General features: G+C 41.3%; 2 protein-coding genes across 9 annotated transcripts in view; one reads left to right on the top strand and one right to left on the bottom strand.

Annotated features, from left to right (window-relative positions):
- BTBD10 (BTB domain containing 10) overlaps positions 1-8331 on the top strand; it is a 29860-nt gene extending 21529 nt beyond the window's left edge. For all 5 annotated transcript variants that reach the window (XM_040607872.1, XM_040607871.1, XM_040607870.1 and 2 more), the window contains 5 exons: positions 2228-2330; positions 3080-3200; positions 4303-4500; positions 5899-6009; positions 7206-8331. In XM_040607872.1, coding sequence (XP_040463806.1) covers positions 2228-2330; positions 3080-3200; positions 4303-4500; positions 5899-6009; positions 7206-7516 — 844 coding nt within the window. In that variant the 3' untranslated portion in view covers positions 7517-8331. The remainder of the gene's footprint in view (positions 1-2227; positions 2331-3079; positions 3201-4302; positions 4501-5898; positions 6010-7205) is intronic.
- Positions 8332-8631: 300 nt separating this feature from the next.
- Positions 8632-15754, bottom strand: part of ARNTL (aryl hydrocarbon receptor nuclear translocator like) — a 53131-nt gene continuing 46008 nt past the window's right edge. For all 4 annotated transcript variants that reach the window (XM_040607864.1, XM_040607866.1, XM_040607863.1 and 1 more), the window contains 4 exons: positions 13790-13898; positions 11921-12014; positions 9926-10028; positions 8632-9329 (listed from right to left, as the gene is read on the bottom strand). In XM_040607864.1, coding sequence (XP_040463798.1) covers positions 9169-9329; positions 9926-10028; positions 11921-12014; positions 13790-13898 — 467 coding nt within the window. In that variant the 3' untranslated portion in view covers positions 8632-9168. The remainder of the gene's footprint in view (positions 9330-9925; positions 10029-11920; positions 12015-13789; positions 13899-15754) is intronic.

The raw sequence follows: 15754 nt of genomic DNA, 5'->3' as shown, positions 1-15754 counted from the left end.
TTTGTAGATATTATAATTGTTTAAATAGCTCTTGAACTCATATTGTTACAGCTGATCTGCTAATGTTTAATATTATCAGTTTGTGAAGGTGTTTAAGTAAAAAATGATATAAGTTCTTCTCTATATCTGGCAGAGATGCCAGCAGATTTCCTAGAGGCGAAAGAGTTTGTAAGTAAATTAACATTTCATGATGTACTCATTTCCTTTTATCTTGCTGGACATTGCTTCTGTGTTCAGTCTGATGCATTCCATCTCTTGATTTTTAAAGCTATCGCTTCATGAAATTAGTGAGTATAGATAGCTTTTCAAAACAGTAAGGAGGAAAACCTTGAAGGAATTTATTTTGCTTGATGTACCTACCCTGACAACACTGAAGCTCAGCACTTATCTTCTGAAATGCTTTTTGGACAGGGGCATGTCAAATAGTATAATGGATCAGATCCTCTCAGCAGAGACCTACATGCAAAATGGTCAATGCATGTACTATTCTCTGCAGAAACTGTAATGAGCAACGTAATTAACGTGCTTACTTGGTGGGAAAAGATTCATTCCATGCTTTACTCAAATACTGGCTGGTTTTGTTTTGTCCACATGTAGAGAGCACTGTTTACAAAGTTGCAGCAAGGAAGAGATGAAGGGTTATGTCCATGTCACTTTGGATTTGGCTTTTTTCGTTAAAATGTGGCTGTTTCTCAGCCCATAAGGGTATAATCTTATTTAAGATATATAGGTATATGTAAAAAGCTATTTGCCAAAGTACAGCTAATAAACGTGATCAAACAATTTCTGCTTTAAGTCACCACTGTGTGGGATAAAGAGTACCTCAGTTCCCTGTTTTGTGAAAAGTCAGGGAAGAGTTACAGAGAAAGCAAAAAATGTTTCTTTATATAAACTGTAAAGGGAAATAATTAACAGAATTAAATCAATGATGTAAGACACTTGTGTATGTCTAATACGTGCATACATATATACATGTAAATATCCAGGCCAATAAACTGGGAGTGTATCAGCATGAAGTTACGGGGTGAGAGTTCCCTTTTCCATGCCCAGCCCCGAAGCGGTGCTGCCTAATGCGCCACACTTCTGTGTGCGCGTGTGTGCTGCTGAGTTATTCTCCCTTTGGGATTGGTTCAAGGAACAAGCTTATTTTATCTTCTGGTAATTCAAAAGTAGGTTAATAAAGATACGGAAATACTGCTCTAAAACACAAGTTATTTATAAACCCGCTTTCCCCCAAAGTCAGTTCACAGGACACTTCACTGTAGTGTCCTAGCTTGAATGTCCCAGCCTAATAGGAACAGCTTTGCTAGGGTTCTGGGAGGCAAAAATAACTGTAATGAGAATGTATTATTTGCCTTAAGCCTATAGCTCTTTCCTAAATGTTCTTTCTTGTCTTGAAGAGTGGTCAGAAAACACATGTCAAATCATAAAGTGAAAAAAGTTACTCCTTTCCCCATTATAAATGCCCAGGGTACGCCAGCTCTGTTTCCCTGGGTTGTACATATGAAAGCAGAGCTTTGCCATCGGGGTATGTTTGTAAGTAAAATGAAGAGCAGATTGGTAATAATTTTTGGAAGGTTAGGGTGTAATTCTGTATCAGAGGTGTGTTCTAAAAAGTCAGATACAGTTTGGGACTTGCAGTTTTCTCCTTGGTCTAACTTTCCTTGCATCTGTGAGGGAAGAAATGTACATGCTACCCTTAAGTATGGGTATCTTCTATCAGAATGTTACTTTAAAGTTTGAATTAACTAAATCCTTTAAATGAAATTGAGGCAAGTTGCACGTACTTGAACACAAGTTCAGTTTCCTTAACTACCTTAAATGTCTTTAAATAATGAGAATTCTACAACAAAACCTGTTCTGCCACATTACCCCACAAGTATCCCACAAGCAGACTTGTTTCAGGTTTCCCCCACTTTTGGCACTGGCAGGAAATGGCCTGGTCTAACTTCTGTTTAGATCAAAGGATATTGGCAAGTTAAGATGGAAAAATAAAACTAGACTTTCCCAAGTTACACAGGCCTGCTTTCTATTTTCTAGTAGTCTTGCTAAACATAAATCAAACTGAACGAGACGGAATAGGCTGGGTTGTGTTTTTGTTGTTTTTTCCCTACTGTTTCAGCACAATTTTTGACATCTCAGTTTTCAGATTTACCAAAAAAAAAAAAAAAAAAAAAAAGTAGTCACAGTAAGGGATTCTAACCAAATTACTTCTGTTCTTGAGCAGGATGTTTGGATCAGGCAGAGAACATAACTTTACACGCCCTAATGACAAAGGAGAGTATGAAGTTGCTGAAGGAATTGGTTCCACTGTGTTTCGTGCTATTTTGGTGAGTTTTCAGGGGCAAGTACTGTTAGAACAAGCACTGTGAGTATTAAGAGGCGAAACGTCTTGATTTAGCCTTACCTGCATATCTGGACTGTGTGGATGGAATAAATACCGTTCTTCTATATTGTTCTCTAGAGGGGGAAAAAATGCTTGATATGAAAACACGCCTAGGTTTTCTAGACATGTACATGTGACAGCAAGAGAGAGAGGAAGCACGCATGAAATGAACTGAGCAGCTACTGCCTGCTAGAAATTTTTTGACCACCTTCTATGCATCTAGTTCACCCTAGTTCAGATATATTCAACCCCTCTTGTGCTTATTAGATGAAACAGAGTACTGAAGTTAACTTAATGCAGCTAACAGGAGAAAAGCAAACTTCAGTCTGAGAAGAAAATGGCCCCTCACATGTTTCAGAGCTACACAAAGCAGAGCTGCCATACTGCTTGGTCAGCAGAATCGGAATAGCAAAAGCTGAGTGAAGTATAGATAAAATACAGTATGCACACACTGCAATAATCAGTATTAATAACTGGCACCTAAATAACAATTTTAATCAGAGCTCTGCTCTGAAAGCAGCTCAGAAAATTGTGAGTTTTATTGTCCTCAGATGTATGAACGTTTAATATCTGTTCCTTTTATACATTTTGGGGGGCTTGCTTGTGGAGAAAGAATCGTAACTGAAATTTTGAAATGTTTCTGTCGGTTAATGTTGAAGTGCATTGTGGTTTTTGTTTGCTCTGTTACTGTAGGATTACTACAAGACTGGAGTGATACGCTGCCCTGATGGGATATCTATTCCTGAACTGAGAGAAGCGTGTGATTATCTCTGTATCTCCTTTGAGTATAGTACTATTAAATGCAGAGATCTTAGTAAGTGCAGAATTTATTAAAATGATTTGAATTATGAAGACTAACTTAAGCAAATATATAGGGGGGAGTAATTCCAAATTGTATCTTTTGTTGAGGTAAATAACATGGCTGACACTACGTGAGCAAAATCCATCCCTTTTTATCTCTTTACGGAATAAAGTCTCAAAGAGGATGGATGTACACTTTTTGGAAAACATTGTTTCTGATACTTTGGTGTCTGATAGTCATGTTTTTCTTCTGTGGCCAGCTCTGTGAAGTACTACTGATGCATTTGCAGTACAGATACAGTAACTTCAAGTGGCATCTTTATTTGCAGAGGACAGGGAGGATGATTTGTTTAACTTCTTGCTGAAGAGAATTAAGCTGTGTTGCTAGCAAAAGCAGCGCAGCTTTGCTGGTGGTGTAGGGTGCCTCGTGGTTCCCAGCGTGTGGTGTCTCTTCAGCTCATTCCTTCCCTGAGCACAGCCAGAGTTATGGCCAGTGTTTACGTGACCTGGCCTGTGCCTCTGCTTCCTTTGGTCTCGTGGTGTTTGTGCAGAGCCCGGCGCAGGGCCAAGCGGTGGCGTTCCAGCTGGGAGATCTGCGTGGGGCACCTGTGCCGTCACCGGCAGCGCCGTGCCCTCGCGGCGTGTTGCCTGCTGAGTCACGCTCTCGGTGCACTTTGTCCTTAGCAGGAGGATTTAGCAGCTCATGCTGTGAGGGTTTTGAGAGGCTTTGGGTGTTAAGCTACTGCTTATGAAAAGTGGGTTGTGTGCTGTACTCTTTCAGCAGCTGGCTTAGAAAACATGTCTTTTGGGAAGCCTGAGAGAAGCCTTATACACAATTACCAAATGTTTAGTAGTAGTAAAAGATGAAGGACATCTCCTCAAGGTCACTCCTCTGCCTGCCCAATGTTATGTCAATATCTGCAGGACAGTCCTATTAGTTTGAACTTCTGGTAAACATTTGAAAATGTTCTGATCTTATACAAACCAATAGATAAGTGTCTTTACGGGTGTCTGCAGTAAATACTACAAAATAAACAGAACTGCTGTTTCTTATTCCTGCCTTCATTTTTTTTAACAAACTTCCAAATGTGCCTATGCTTAAAACTTTGCTCCAGGTGCTCTCATGCATGAATTGTCAAATGATGGTGCTCGCAAGCAATTTGAGTTTTATCTAGAAGAAATGATTCTCCCATTAATGGTAGCCAGTGCCCAAAGTGGTGAGAGGGAGTGCCACATTGTTGTGCTGACAGATGACGACGTTGTTGACTGGGATGAAGAGTATCCCCCACAAATGGGAGAGGAGTATTCACAAAGTAAGTATATTTTCATTGTTTCCACCAACCCACGCTAGGGTAGGGGTAGCAGTGAATGTGCTGATTTAAGTATTTTGTACGTAAGTGCTGGCAGCGAAGCCTTTTCAACATCCTTAATGTCTCATAAAAACAGCCTTACTTTTGGTAGCTCTGCTTTTGTATTTTGATTCACAGAAGTCTCTGTTGCATGTTACGTTCAAATCTAATTAAAGAGAGGAGCTAGTTTTTATTATTAAGGTATTGTCAGTCAACGAGGGAGAAGGAAATACTTTTTCAGAAAGAGCTTGACGAGAAAAATGGATAGGAGTCTTGTTTACTGTTGGAGAAGAACTAGAGGGTGGGGTTTTTGTTTTTTTTTTTGGGGGGGGGAAGTCTGTCAGTATTTTGGAAGTATAACAGTTTGGTGTATAGATGAGGTAAAGCACTTCTGAGTGACGTGCCCTGCCCTCCGTCAGTGCTGTCCTTGTAGCTGAAAATGTTCCTTCAGTGTGAAAATTGAAATTCAGGGGTTTGTGGGGGCAGGTGGGAGCTGGAGATACTTTGTACTCCGGTAGTATAAAAACTTCTTAGAAGTCTCTTGAAGGTATTACAGTTTCTGTTTGGATTTTTTAAATTAAAAACACCAGTATCGCCCAAAAAAAACCCCAAACCTGCAGCCTCTCCTAAAGAAGGGTGGTTTGATGGAAGTGGAGAACAAATGTGACTAATAAGTGTTCTAGTGTAGTAACGCAATTGGCTTGGGTTTCTAGAACCTTCATGTCTCAAAGATGTCAATTAAAAATACCCCCTACCCTAAGCGATTAGTTAAGCACACCCCTGCCTTTTCCACTTTTCATGAACAGTAGATTTGGATCTCTGCAGCTGTACGGGGTTGATGGCCCCAGTCTCTTCTTTTAAGGTGCTGTCATCTAAATTTCAAAGGTGTCCTCCTCCTTCAGCTTCACAAATCTGGGGGTTTTGAAACTGATTTGCAGATCTCTCTTGCATAATGGCAACAAGATGGGAAGATATTTTTTTTTTCTTTTGTCTGCAGGAATCCCATCAAAAAGTGAAAAAATGGAGGTGTCTTTTTTTTTAATTATTTTTTTTTATTTTATTTTGGTGCAGGTGGAGTTGGGAGGTTTACTCTGAGATTTGTTCTATTGCATTCCTAAATCCAACAAAAAAACCCCTAATTGGATAAGCCAGACTAAATCGATAGGGAGAAAAGACATGTGCAAGCAGCCCAACTCACAGCGCCTTAAGCCAGTTTTCTCAAGAGTTCTTGAGTCTCTCCCCCTGTTCTGAAATAGAAATACTAGAGTAAAGCAAAACAGGGAAAAGGATAACTCTCTTGTGTTTTAAGACTAAAAGTTTAATCTTTCAGTACAATTTTTCCTCATTAAAACGTATTTTTAGTAATTTACAGCACGAAGTTGTACAGATTCTTCAAATACATTGAAAATAGAGATGTGGCCAAATCAGTTCTGAAGGAAAGGGGGCTCAAGAAGATCCGACTGGGCATTGAAGGTAAGAGAAGCATGGCATGGCTTGCACACTCACTCTTCTGGGAAGGTCTGCTGCACTTCTCTGCTTTACATTTGTATTTGCATTCTTACAGCTTTGTATATTCTGTTCTTGGTCTGGTGTCCTTTTCAGGACTTGAAATGAAAAAAATTGTGGCAAGTAAATACTTTCAAAAAGTTTACAAAACTATTAAATGGATCGTTGAAATGCAAAGAAATGTTAATCTGAAATAAACCTCATAAGTTAGGAGGCTGATCTGTAAAATCCCAGCTCTGGCTTTGCAAAAGAGATCTACATTAACTAGTCAGATTTTTATTGTGAATGCAACAACTGGGTTTATTTACACTTCATTTCCCTTCTGATCATTGACCCCAAATATTGAAAAATTCAGCCTTTATAATTTGCAGGATTTCCATCATTCACTCACCAAGTTGTTGTTACTACGTTTGTAATTTGCAAACCAAAAGGAAATGCTTTTAAGTGTTTGTGATCTCTAAAATAAGCGAGTTCAGCTGAAAAAGGTGCGAGCCTTCAGACGGGCATGTCCTTCAACTACACAAGAACCGGTTTTGTGCATAATGCTGGCTTGTTCCAGATTATTTCTGCTGGCACTTTGTGTTTTAGGTGAAGAACAACTGTTTGACTAAACTCTAATGCTAGTGCCCTGTGATAATATGTAACTTCCTAGTAATGAAAACTATTGCTTAGGCAGTGGGCAGAGATGACTTAACACAACATAAGCAGAATTGAGAATTGGTTTAAACGAGCGTATTTTTATCATTTGGGAGAGCTGGGAGGAATGTGCGAGGATTCCACTTGAGAGCTGAAACCAGAGCCCAGAGCGATGCTGTTCTCTGCTCCTTTCCCACTTTCCAGGACACAGTGCCTGAGAAACAGCTGGCTGCTCTGGCTCAGGGAAGGAGCCACTAGCTGTGCCTGTGAAGCCTGGAAGCGGGGTCTGGTGGCAATACGTTCTGCCGATAGCACTGTAGTCCCTCTCCTTACAACCCGCTTGCTAGCTAAGCTGCTGTTGCACAGATAACATTAAGGACACCATGATGGCACCTGTTCCCATTCAGGATGCCGACGGTGACAACTGCTGATCTTTACTGTGTGCCCACACACTGCTGTCTTGTAATAGAAAGCCCCGAACTACACAGTATAGAAAAGGTGACCTGCTGCTGTGCTCTGTTTCTTAGGTTACCCAACATACAAAGAGAAAGTGAAAAAGCGGCCGGGCGGAAGGCCGGAGGTGATCTACAACTACGTCCAAAGACCATTTATTCGGATGTCATGGGAGAAGGAGGAAGGAAAGAGTCGCCATGTCGACTTCCAGTGTGTGAAAAGCAAATCTATTACAAATTTGGCGGCGGCGGCAGCAGATATACCCCAGGACCAGCTTGTAGTAATGCATCCCACCCCCCAGGTAGATGAGCTGGATATTCTGCCTATTCATCCTCCACCTAGTAACAGTGAGATGGATACCGAGGGACAAAACCCACCGCTCTGATCTCGACTCTTACTAAAACAAAAGCATGCTGCTTACTTTGAAGTGACTCTGTACTCAACTCATACTATGCTGCAATGCCAGTTTTTCCCATTGTGTAACGGTGTTTAGGATATTGCAGTACAGACCTTTGACAAGACCAAAGGAAGCGCCCGCTTGTTTTTGGAAGAGTACAGATCAAACGCCCTGGGGTTACCGTTACATACATGTACGTGTTTACTGGTAGGTTTGTGACATTGGTGATTTGTATGCTGGACTGTCCTCACTCTCAAGCCCATCCAAACCCATGGGATGCTGGTGGTTGGTGTACAGCGGTGGTGTTACACTGGCGTTAGAACGCAGAGTTGGAATTGATAGTAGCACTTTACAAATGGTTGATAAATGGAATTTGAAGCCATTTTTTATAAATGTATTGCACAATACTAACAAAGTGCTTCTATCAAAAGTATTAACTGTAAATAGTTTTGCTCTGAATAGATTGACCCTTTTCAAGTTGTTCTACATGGTTGAGCACAAAACTACTTACTACTGGGTTTTTGGATTGAGGACAAGATTCAATTACCCATGTAACATCTTGTTAAACTCTAAGTTCTTCAGTGAATTTTTTCACTTGTTTGCAGCATGAGCCATGTTCAAAAGTTGTGAACGACAGAGAGGGGCTTTATCTTAAATCTTGCCTTACCTTAATCTGTTCACAAATATTTATTTAATACATTTTTCATAAGTGTCATAAAATAGGAAAATGCAAATGGTTCATTCTTCATTTATTAATGATTGTAAACAAGTTTTTCATGCAAATAAAGTTTCCATTATTTTAATGGGTTGGTGTTATCTGTGCATGAGACTCTGCGGATAAGTTTTGGAAGTAGTTACTTCTCTTTCTTCAAGGAAAGATGGTTAATATTAAAGTGAAAACCCAGGTATTCAAGAGAAAGGTGGTAGTGTCAGACTTGACTGTTGTTCTCGGCTTCAATGTTATGCTAAGAGTAAGTGCTAGAGAAGCTGTTAGTACTTAGTAATTTACTGTAGGGGCAAGGTCCTGTACATGTATGTAAGGCAGGGTTATGTAATCCCCTTTTCCCCCTAAGGGTGAAGAAATGGTAAACACCAACAGCTTGTAGCATGCACCTTTCAGCAGGGTTTTTATCAAAGTAAATGCTCCATCTTAGAACAAGGGAAACATTTATTTTAAAAATATTTAACTGTCTAATACATTACACTTTAACAATATTTATAGTAAAGGATTCTTACAAGAAAGAATAAACAGCTTTATGGTACAATTAGTATAAGAAAGATCCACATGGGGACTGTTTTGCAGTGTAAAAACACACCATACATCTGAAATGGTCATTTGCATATAAAAGCTACCACTGATGCCAGTGAGTTGCACAGTGATTTTTAAAAAAAATTTCAAACAACAAAATCCAAAATATACAAGTATTGCAAGCTATACACAGCTAAACAAATCAACACAGAACACTGTAGCAGGTTATTCCACATTGTCTGAAGTTACACATGGTAGGATGAGTTGCTTTCTGATACAGCTTTCATGTAATTTGTACATAAAAGCTTCTCAGTCCAACATGTTTCACAGACTGCAGAACTCCACCAGTAAATGCACTTTGATACTCGGATGTTGAAGCCAGGTGCATCATTTACAAGGGCCACGGCAAGTCACTGAAGTCTACAGGGCCACCAAGACCTGCATCTGCTTCAAGAAGGCTCATTATCACTGCCATGGCTGCTTCATCGTTGCTGGGGCTGCTTGATCCTTGATCATTGTCAATCATGTCAATGCCTATGTGAGAGTTCTCCCCTGTAAGCATAAATGCAGTAAGTTACCAGGAGTTCACGGTGTTCTGCTGATGCAACTCGCTGTGGGCACTGGCCCTGTGACCTGAGGTAGAATGTCTGAACAGGCTGAACCATTTTGGGAGTATGAATCTGTCCGAGTCCCAGGCTGCCTGTTTCAGCGGTACCACCACTACCTGGGCAGAGGCCAAAGGTTAGGTCACCCCTCAGGGAAAAACCACTGTGCCTCCTAAAAATGATCTTACGTGCTATACTTCAAAAGTAAGTCTAGATCAACATCTAAGAGCCAGCCTAGCCTTTTTGCTTGTCTTCAGTTGTTTAAAAGCATTCACAAAAAGCAGGTGAGGAGTTCAGTTAATTCACAGATTCAGCAAGAGAAGAAAGGCTTCACTTGGAACTAAAAAAATTACAATATAAAGTAAGCCAGCAAAATAGACTGCCAGACTGCTCTTCAGGCAAACAGAGCAGCAGGTTATGGGCTTTATGCTTCGGCTATAGCCTGCAGACAGTAAAAGCAAGTTATTGCTAAAACCCACCATCGCGTTACAGTCATCTGCACGTAGCTGGTATTGAGCGATGTTGGCGTGTGCCTTCACTTACCGAGAATAGAGGAGTTGTCAGAGTACGGGTAACCAGAACTGTCTTGGATTTGCCCAGACAGTAACCCAGCTGAAGAAATGTCTGGAGTGCCACCATTTAATATCTTGAAAGAAAAAAATAGAAGCCATGAAACAGCATGAAATCTTGCGTTACATCTCAAATATATCCCTGTATGGGGATTTTTAATATTGGGAAGATGGGCTTTCCCAAAGAGAAGCTAGCTAATCAGACTAGTTGTAAACTAGCAGCTACTACCCTCTGTATTACTCCCATCAAGCAGGTGTCTGGTGGCGATATGCTATCCATCTAAAAGGAAGAGATCAAATCAGTGCTACATGCTAAACTTGAGAAAAGCTACTGGGAGAAGTCCTGAGCTGATTTCTGTGGGTCAGCTTTGTAAGTATTCTATCTGCAAGTGATAGTAATTACAGCTAACTACAGAATACTTCTGAACTTACAAATACAGTAAAGTATTGTCAACCAAGATCCTTAACTTTAAAAGGAGAATCATCCCAGGTAGAGAGACTGCATGGGCTCAGCATTGCTCCTGGATCGTAAGTCCAGCCATCTTTTGGTGTGGAGCAGCACAGCAGCACTGCGTACACCAGAGCTCACCAGGAACAGAAGAACCTTCCCTGGGATTCTTAGTAGCAAGGGAATAACTGAACTGGAACCATAGTTTTCAACTGCTCAGACATGTCTGCACTGGAACATAAGCACTTGTGAGCTCCCTTCTGAGGGCAGCATCCACTGAAACTTGTGTTAACTCTAGCAAACAACCTTCCAACGAAGGAGAAATGCTGAGGGGGTAACCCTATTATAAACACACAACTCTCCATGTGTATTTTCCTTTATTACATTACAGTAGCTCCTGCTATATGTAGGTGCGGAATTATTGTAGGGCAGAAGGAGCAAGAATAACTATTCCTAGAATTACAGCTCAGTTTGTTCCAGCTTCAAGTTTTATTTCAAGAACAACGAGAGTCAGGAATAGAACAGAAATATTTACTGACAGCTACATGCTCTAGCACAAGCAATTCTTATGTATAGTCATCATGGTTTCTGGAGGGAAACAAAGTCAGTCTGAGGCAGTGTTCAAATGCACAGAAGGATTTAGATAAGTGCTCTTCTTGCTTTGAACAGAATTACCATAAGCAGCAATCCACCAGACAACTTAAATGCAGCCAGTACAAGTGTGTTCAGGTGGTTAAGTGCTGGTAATGGTATGTAAGTGCTACTCAAGCTGTCTTAGCACAAGGCATGGTCCATGGTATTGGTTATAAACTAAACTGTCAGTGCGCAGTAAAGCATCTAATTGTCGTATTTCATGCTACAGTAGTACAGTAGAATTGCTGTGATTCACAGAACAGTCAGGGTTGGAAGGGACCTCTGGGCATCATCTGGTCCAACCCCCTGCTAAAGCAGGGTCACCTAGAGCAGGCTGCAGAGCCATGTCCTGGTGGGTTCTGAATGTCTCCGGAGAAGCCGCCTCCACAGCCTCTCAGGGCAGCCTGTCCCTGTGCTCTGTCACCCTCAAGGTACAGAATTTTTTCCTTATATTCAGATGGAAGCTCCTGTGTTGCAGTTTGTGCCCGTTGCCCCTTGCCCTGTCGCTGGGCACAGCTGGGATGCGCCTGGCCCCGTCCCCTGCCCGTTCCCCCCCAGCACCGTGATGGTCAAACGGCAGCACTTCCAGCGCCCACCAGTACGGGGTGCTAAAGAGTTTTTGGAGCATCAAGAGATGGGACAAGAGCTGTTCCTTGCAGCTCTGTTAAAAAAAAATAAAAAAATGTACCTAAAGAGCAAGTGGATTTCAAAAGCTGCCAGTGTTTAAAAACTACTGGTCTCTGCATTGTTAAGAGATTTCAGCCACCAGAATACTTTGATTTTTCCAGCCAAGCAGCCAGGAGTTCAACATCACCAGTAATTCTATAAGCATCATCTCACATTATTTGCCACTACTGCTACATGAGTGTTTGGAAAGCCAGTTCTTACCTTCTTGCCTCCTGGGGAGGATGTATCAGGTGGTGGTGTGCTGGTAATATTCAGGGGACTTGAACCGCAGCTAGAAGGTGATGATCCTCTTATCCTAGAATATTGATAAAATAAGGAATTAATTTACCAGCAACTTTGAGACTCAGGTACCGGAGACTTGGAGTTTCAAATGCTGGCTTTATTCAACAAGCATAAGGTGTTAACAAGCATGAACTTCATTTTCGTAACTTCCTCACCCTTCAGCATTACTCAAATCAGCAGCACCTACATTTTTATTTGCAGCTGATAAACAGTTATGTAAATTGTCCAGCTCGCTCAGCCTGCAAGCTCTTCCTCTTCCTCCCCTGCATAGCCTTCACAGTGTCAGAAGGAAGGTGTACTGGGTACCCAGGAAAGCCTCATTTTTTGTTTTTTACTTCAATTTAGACCAGCTAAGAATTTGAGCTGCCTCAGTCCCAATAACCTAAAGTCCTTAAATGAGCTACTGCCACAGAGCTACACAAATACATTGAACATTCGATAAAGTTACTATTTTTTTTTTTTTTTTTTTTTTTTTTTTTAACAAACTGGCCAAAGCAGCACTTATCACTTCAATTTTCCATAGCTTGATCAAATATTTTTTTATTAATGAACAATGTACTAACTAGAACCAACAAACCTCTAGACCAAAGGGAGGAGGGGTAGTTACAGAGAAAAGTAATGGAAATGGGAACCTTATCCTTGGCAGAGCTAGCTCCCCTGGGAAAGCTGAACAGAAGGCAGCTTGGAAAATAGTAACAGCTGCTGAAAAAGGACTGGAACTAACCCAGGGTCTTGAAATGAAATGAAAACATAAGCAGTAAAGCTATACTACTACACTCACTGAGGCTAATTAAGTGTTTTACAAGTACTAAAAGGGACGGTTAAAGTTTCTAAGTGTAGGTTCAGTCTTGGTGTGCCTTTTTTTTTTTTCTTTCTTTTTTTCTCCTTCTTCCTATTCTTACGGACAGGAAAGAAGCTATATGCGATAGGTCTGTTGCTCCCTTAAACAATACTGTAAGTAGTTCCTGGCTTGCAGCAGAAACAAAACTACGGGAAACAGACTGAATGTTTTACTGCCACTAAACATCTGCTGGATGAGACCACTTTTATAGGAAAGGGAGTAATTCCCAAGAGGAAATTCATGAAGAACTGGGATTGTTGGCCAATAGAAATCAAGTGACAACCACTGAAAGTAGCTGCTCACACAGGTGAGAGATGAGACTGCTGCTCTGAGATACAGCCGTGTATCGCTACAGTCCCTTACTGAAGGGTGCTGCAAAACTTGTCCCACCCAGAGATGTCCATCTCTGAGACAGGCTGCCCTGGGAAGGCAGAGCTTCATCATTGTGTCCCACATCAAAGAGCTGTGGGAGGGAGAACTACAAAAGCTGAACTTACATATCTAGCAACTTTAAAAGCACCTGAGCACAATGGATCACATCAGAACAAACCTTTTCTTCTTTTTTTATTGGCATACAGTCAATAGCTTTGCCATTTGGAGGTTGTGCCACTCACACCCTTAAGTCATTGGGAAAAGAATGGTCTTGGAAAGGAATTTGTTTCTAGTTAGCAGTTCTTTTTAACTAGTTTCTGGTAAACAGATAATATTAGCACCATTACAAAAAAGTTTCAATATTAGTCTTTTACAGTAGAAAGCTGAAAGGCTGTAACTTTCTCATTCTTTCACCATGGGCTTTTGACTGCCCGAAGCGTTCTGAATAGGCACCTGTAGCTGTCTACTTATAAAACACAACTGTATCATTCCATATTCAGCTTGAAGAAAGACTTCCTTAATATCCTCTTAAAGAACAATACCAATTTTCCTCTAACTTCATACCATTTTCTCACCTGTGAATCTCCATGATTTCTTCAGCAATCATCCTTCCTATTTTACCCGCCCCAGCTCTTGTTCCACCTGGAATTCCAGGCACAGTAGGATGGGTCCTCTTTGGGCCACCTGAAATGAAACCTTAAGGTCAGATAAAAGCTCCCAAACCATTTCTAAAAAGCATTTGTATTTAGGCACGCTTTGACAAGCTGCAGGATTTTCCCCTATTTATTTACAATTCTACCAGCTGGCAAGTACTTTCAAATGTACGGAAAGCTGTGACTCGCACTGAGCTATGCTGTGTCTCTCCGACACGCTGCTGCACCGGCAGGTCCAGAACAAGGTACACAGCATACCCTGACCCTTATCAGACACTGGCTGTTCCAAGCATCTGGTAGTGCCTCTTCTCCTGAGCTGGCACAGAATAACTTGTCAGACTTGCTTTATCCTGTGCCTGAAGAGGTTTATCTCCAAACATGCTTGTTCTTTTCTTTGTATCAAGACCTTGCTAGCGCATATTCCATTCAATACAGGACAAGCCCAAGCCACCCGATGAATATAAATAACCCCCCTGTAAGTAACTGCAAGTACCTAAAAACGGAGGAAGAAGTGAGGGCCGAACAGTTAGAAACTCACTGTTACTTTAATGTGATTTGTCACTTGCACAACACTTGAGAGGTGGCCAGGAAGGAGCTCGACACACTCCAAGGCACAGCAAAGAAAAGATCATGTACTGAAAGGGCAAGAGAACCCTTAGCATTGCTTATCCATAACGGATAATTGCTGCCTTTTAGAAATTTGTATTTAGCAATAGCAACCCTCAGCACCTGTGGCTCAGACCCTCAGGAGATGAGAAGTTTCACCTAAAAGGTCATCAAATCCTTAGCAGAGCCAGAACCGCTGGAAATTAAAACTCCACTTGACTTTCTTTTCATCAGGGAACAAGAACTGTCCGTGTGATGACATCATACATACGGTTTCTTTCCAAAGGCTGTTTTGTGGCAAGAATAAGCTTACCTTATTTCTATGTAATAGTTTGTTCTATATTTTTTTCCACTCTCAGAAGGCCCAAGTCACCACATGACTGCCATTACTCCACCTTCAATTACTAACCATCACGCCTACGTGGCAGCTTCCATTCCTACCCGTCAGCTGTCCCATGTGTTGCCACCCTTCCCCCTCCAGCTTCACTTACTGAAACTCATTTTTCACAGAGATAACTGAAAAGCCCAGCTTTGCCGAAGCCTTGCACTGTTCTGCTAAGTGCATTGTGTACAGCTTACAAAGTAATTCCAGACATTGATATCCTTGCTCGACAGCTATAGAAGCAGAGCTGACAGAAGTTATAAAGGCATAGCTGATAAAAGTAGCATCTAGTAAATAGGGCCTCTAAAAGCAGTGGCTCCTAACTCTTTGGAAAGAATCTCAGTATTATCACCAGCTTTCTATCCCCATCTTTCATCCACAGGCGGCCACTGCATCCTTCTATTCTACCGCACTTCCACCCTGCTCTGTTATTAAATCCAGCTCTGCTGTGCATTATGCTGCACACCACCTGTCATAAAAGATGGTTTGGTGATCTGCAGCATTCCTAACAAGCCCACGATGATTACTAGAGGTCAGTTTTCAAGTCTTGACAAGAAGTCACATCAAGGGCACGTGAAGGGCATTAAGCCAAATGGCCAAACTATACAATCCATTTGCCCTCCAAGCAGTCATCCACACTGACCACAAAGCTTGAAGTCACTCTTGGACAACGTTCAAATAGCACCATCCATGGAGGCAAACCCCTTGTTTCTCCCCCACGTCACTCCTCCAACCCTGTTTGCATTTGTTTCTTAACTGGCTCATTCACTTCTCTTTGACCACCTTCCATCCAGAGCTGGTATTTAAGTTCAAACAGAGCATGAACTGCATTAGCACTTTTTTTGCCCTAAAACTTATTTTTCTTCAGGATATTAACAAATTTTTGATGCAAAAGGGCA

The sequence above is a fragment of the Falco naumanni genome, chromosome 10 (assembly GCF_017639655.2).
Source record: "Falco naumanni isolate bFalNau1 chromosome 10, bFalNau1.pat, whole genome shotgun sequence".
NCBI classification, from domain to species: Eukaryota; Metazoa; Chordata; class Aves; order Falconiformes; family Falconidae; genus Falco; species Falco naumanni.
The sequence above is the reverse complement of the archived record's forward strand: the minus strand, read 5'-3'. Positions and strand labels throughout refer to the sequence as shown.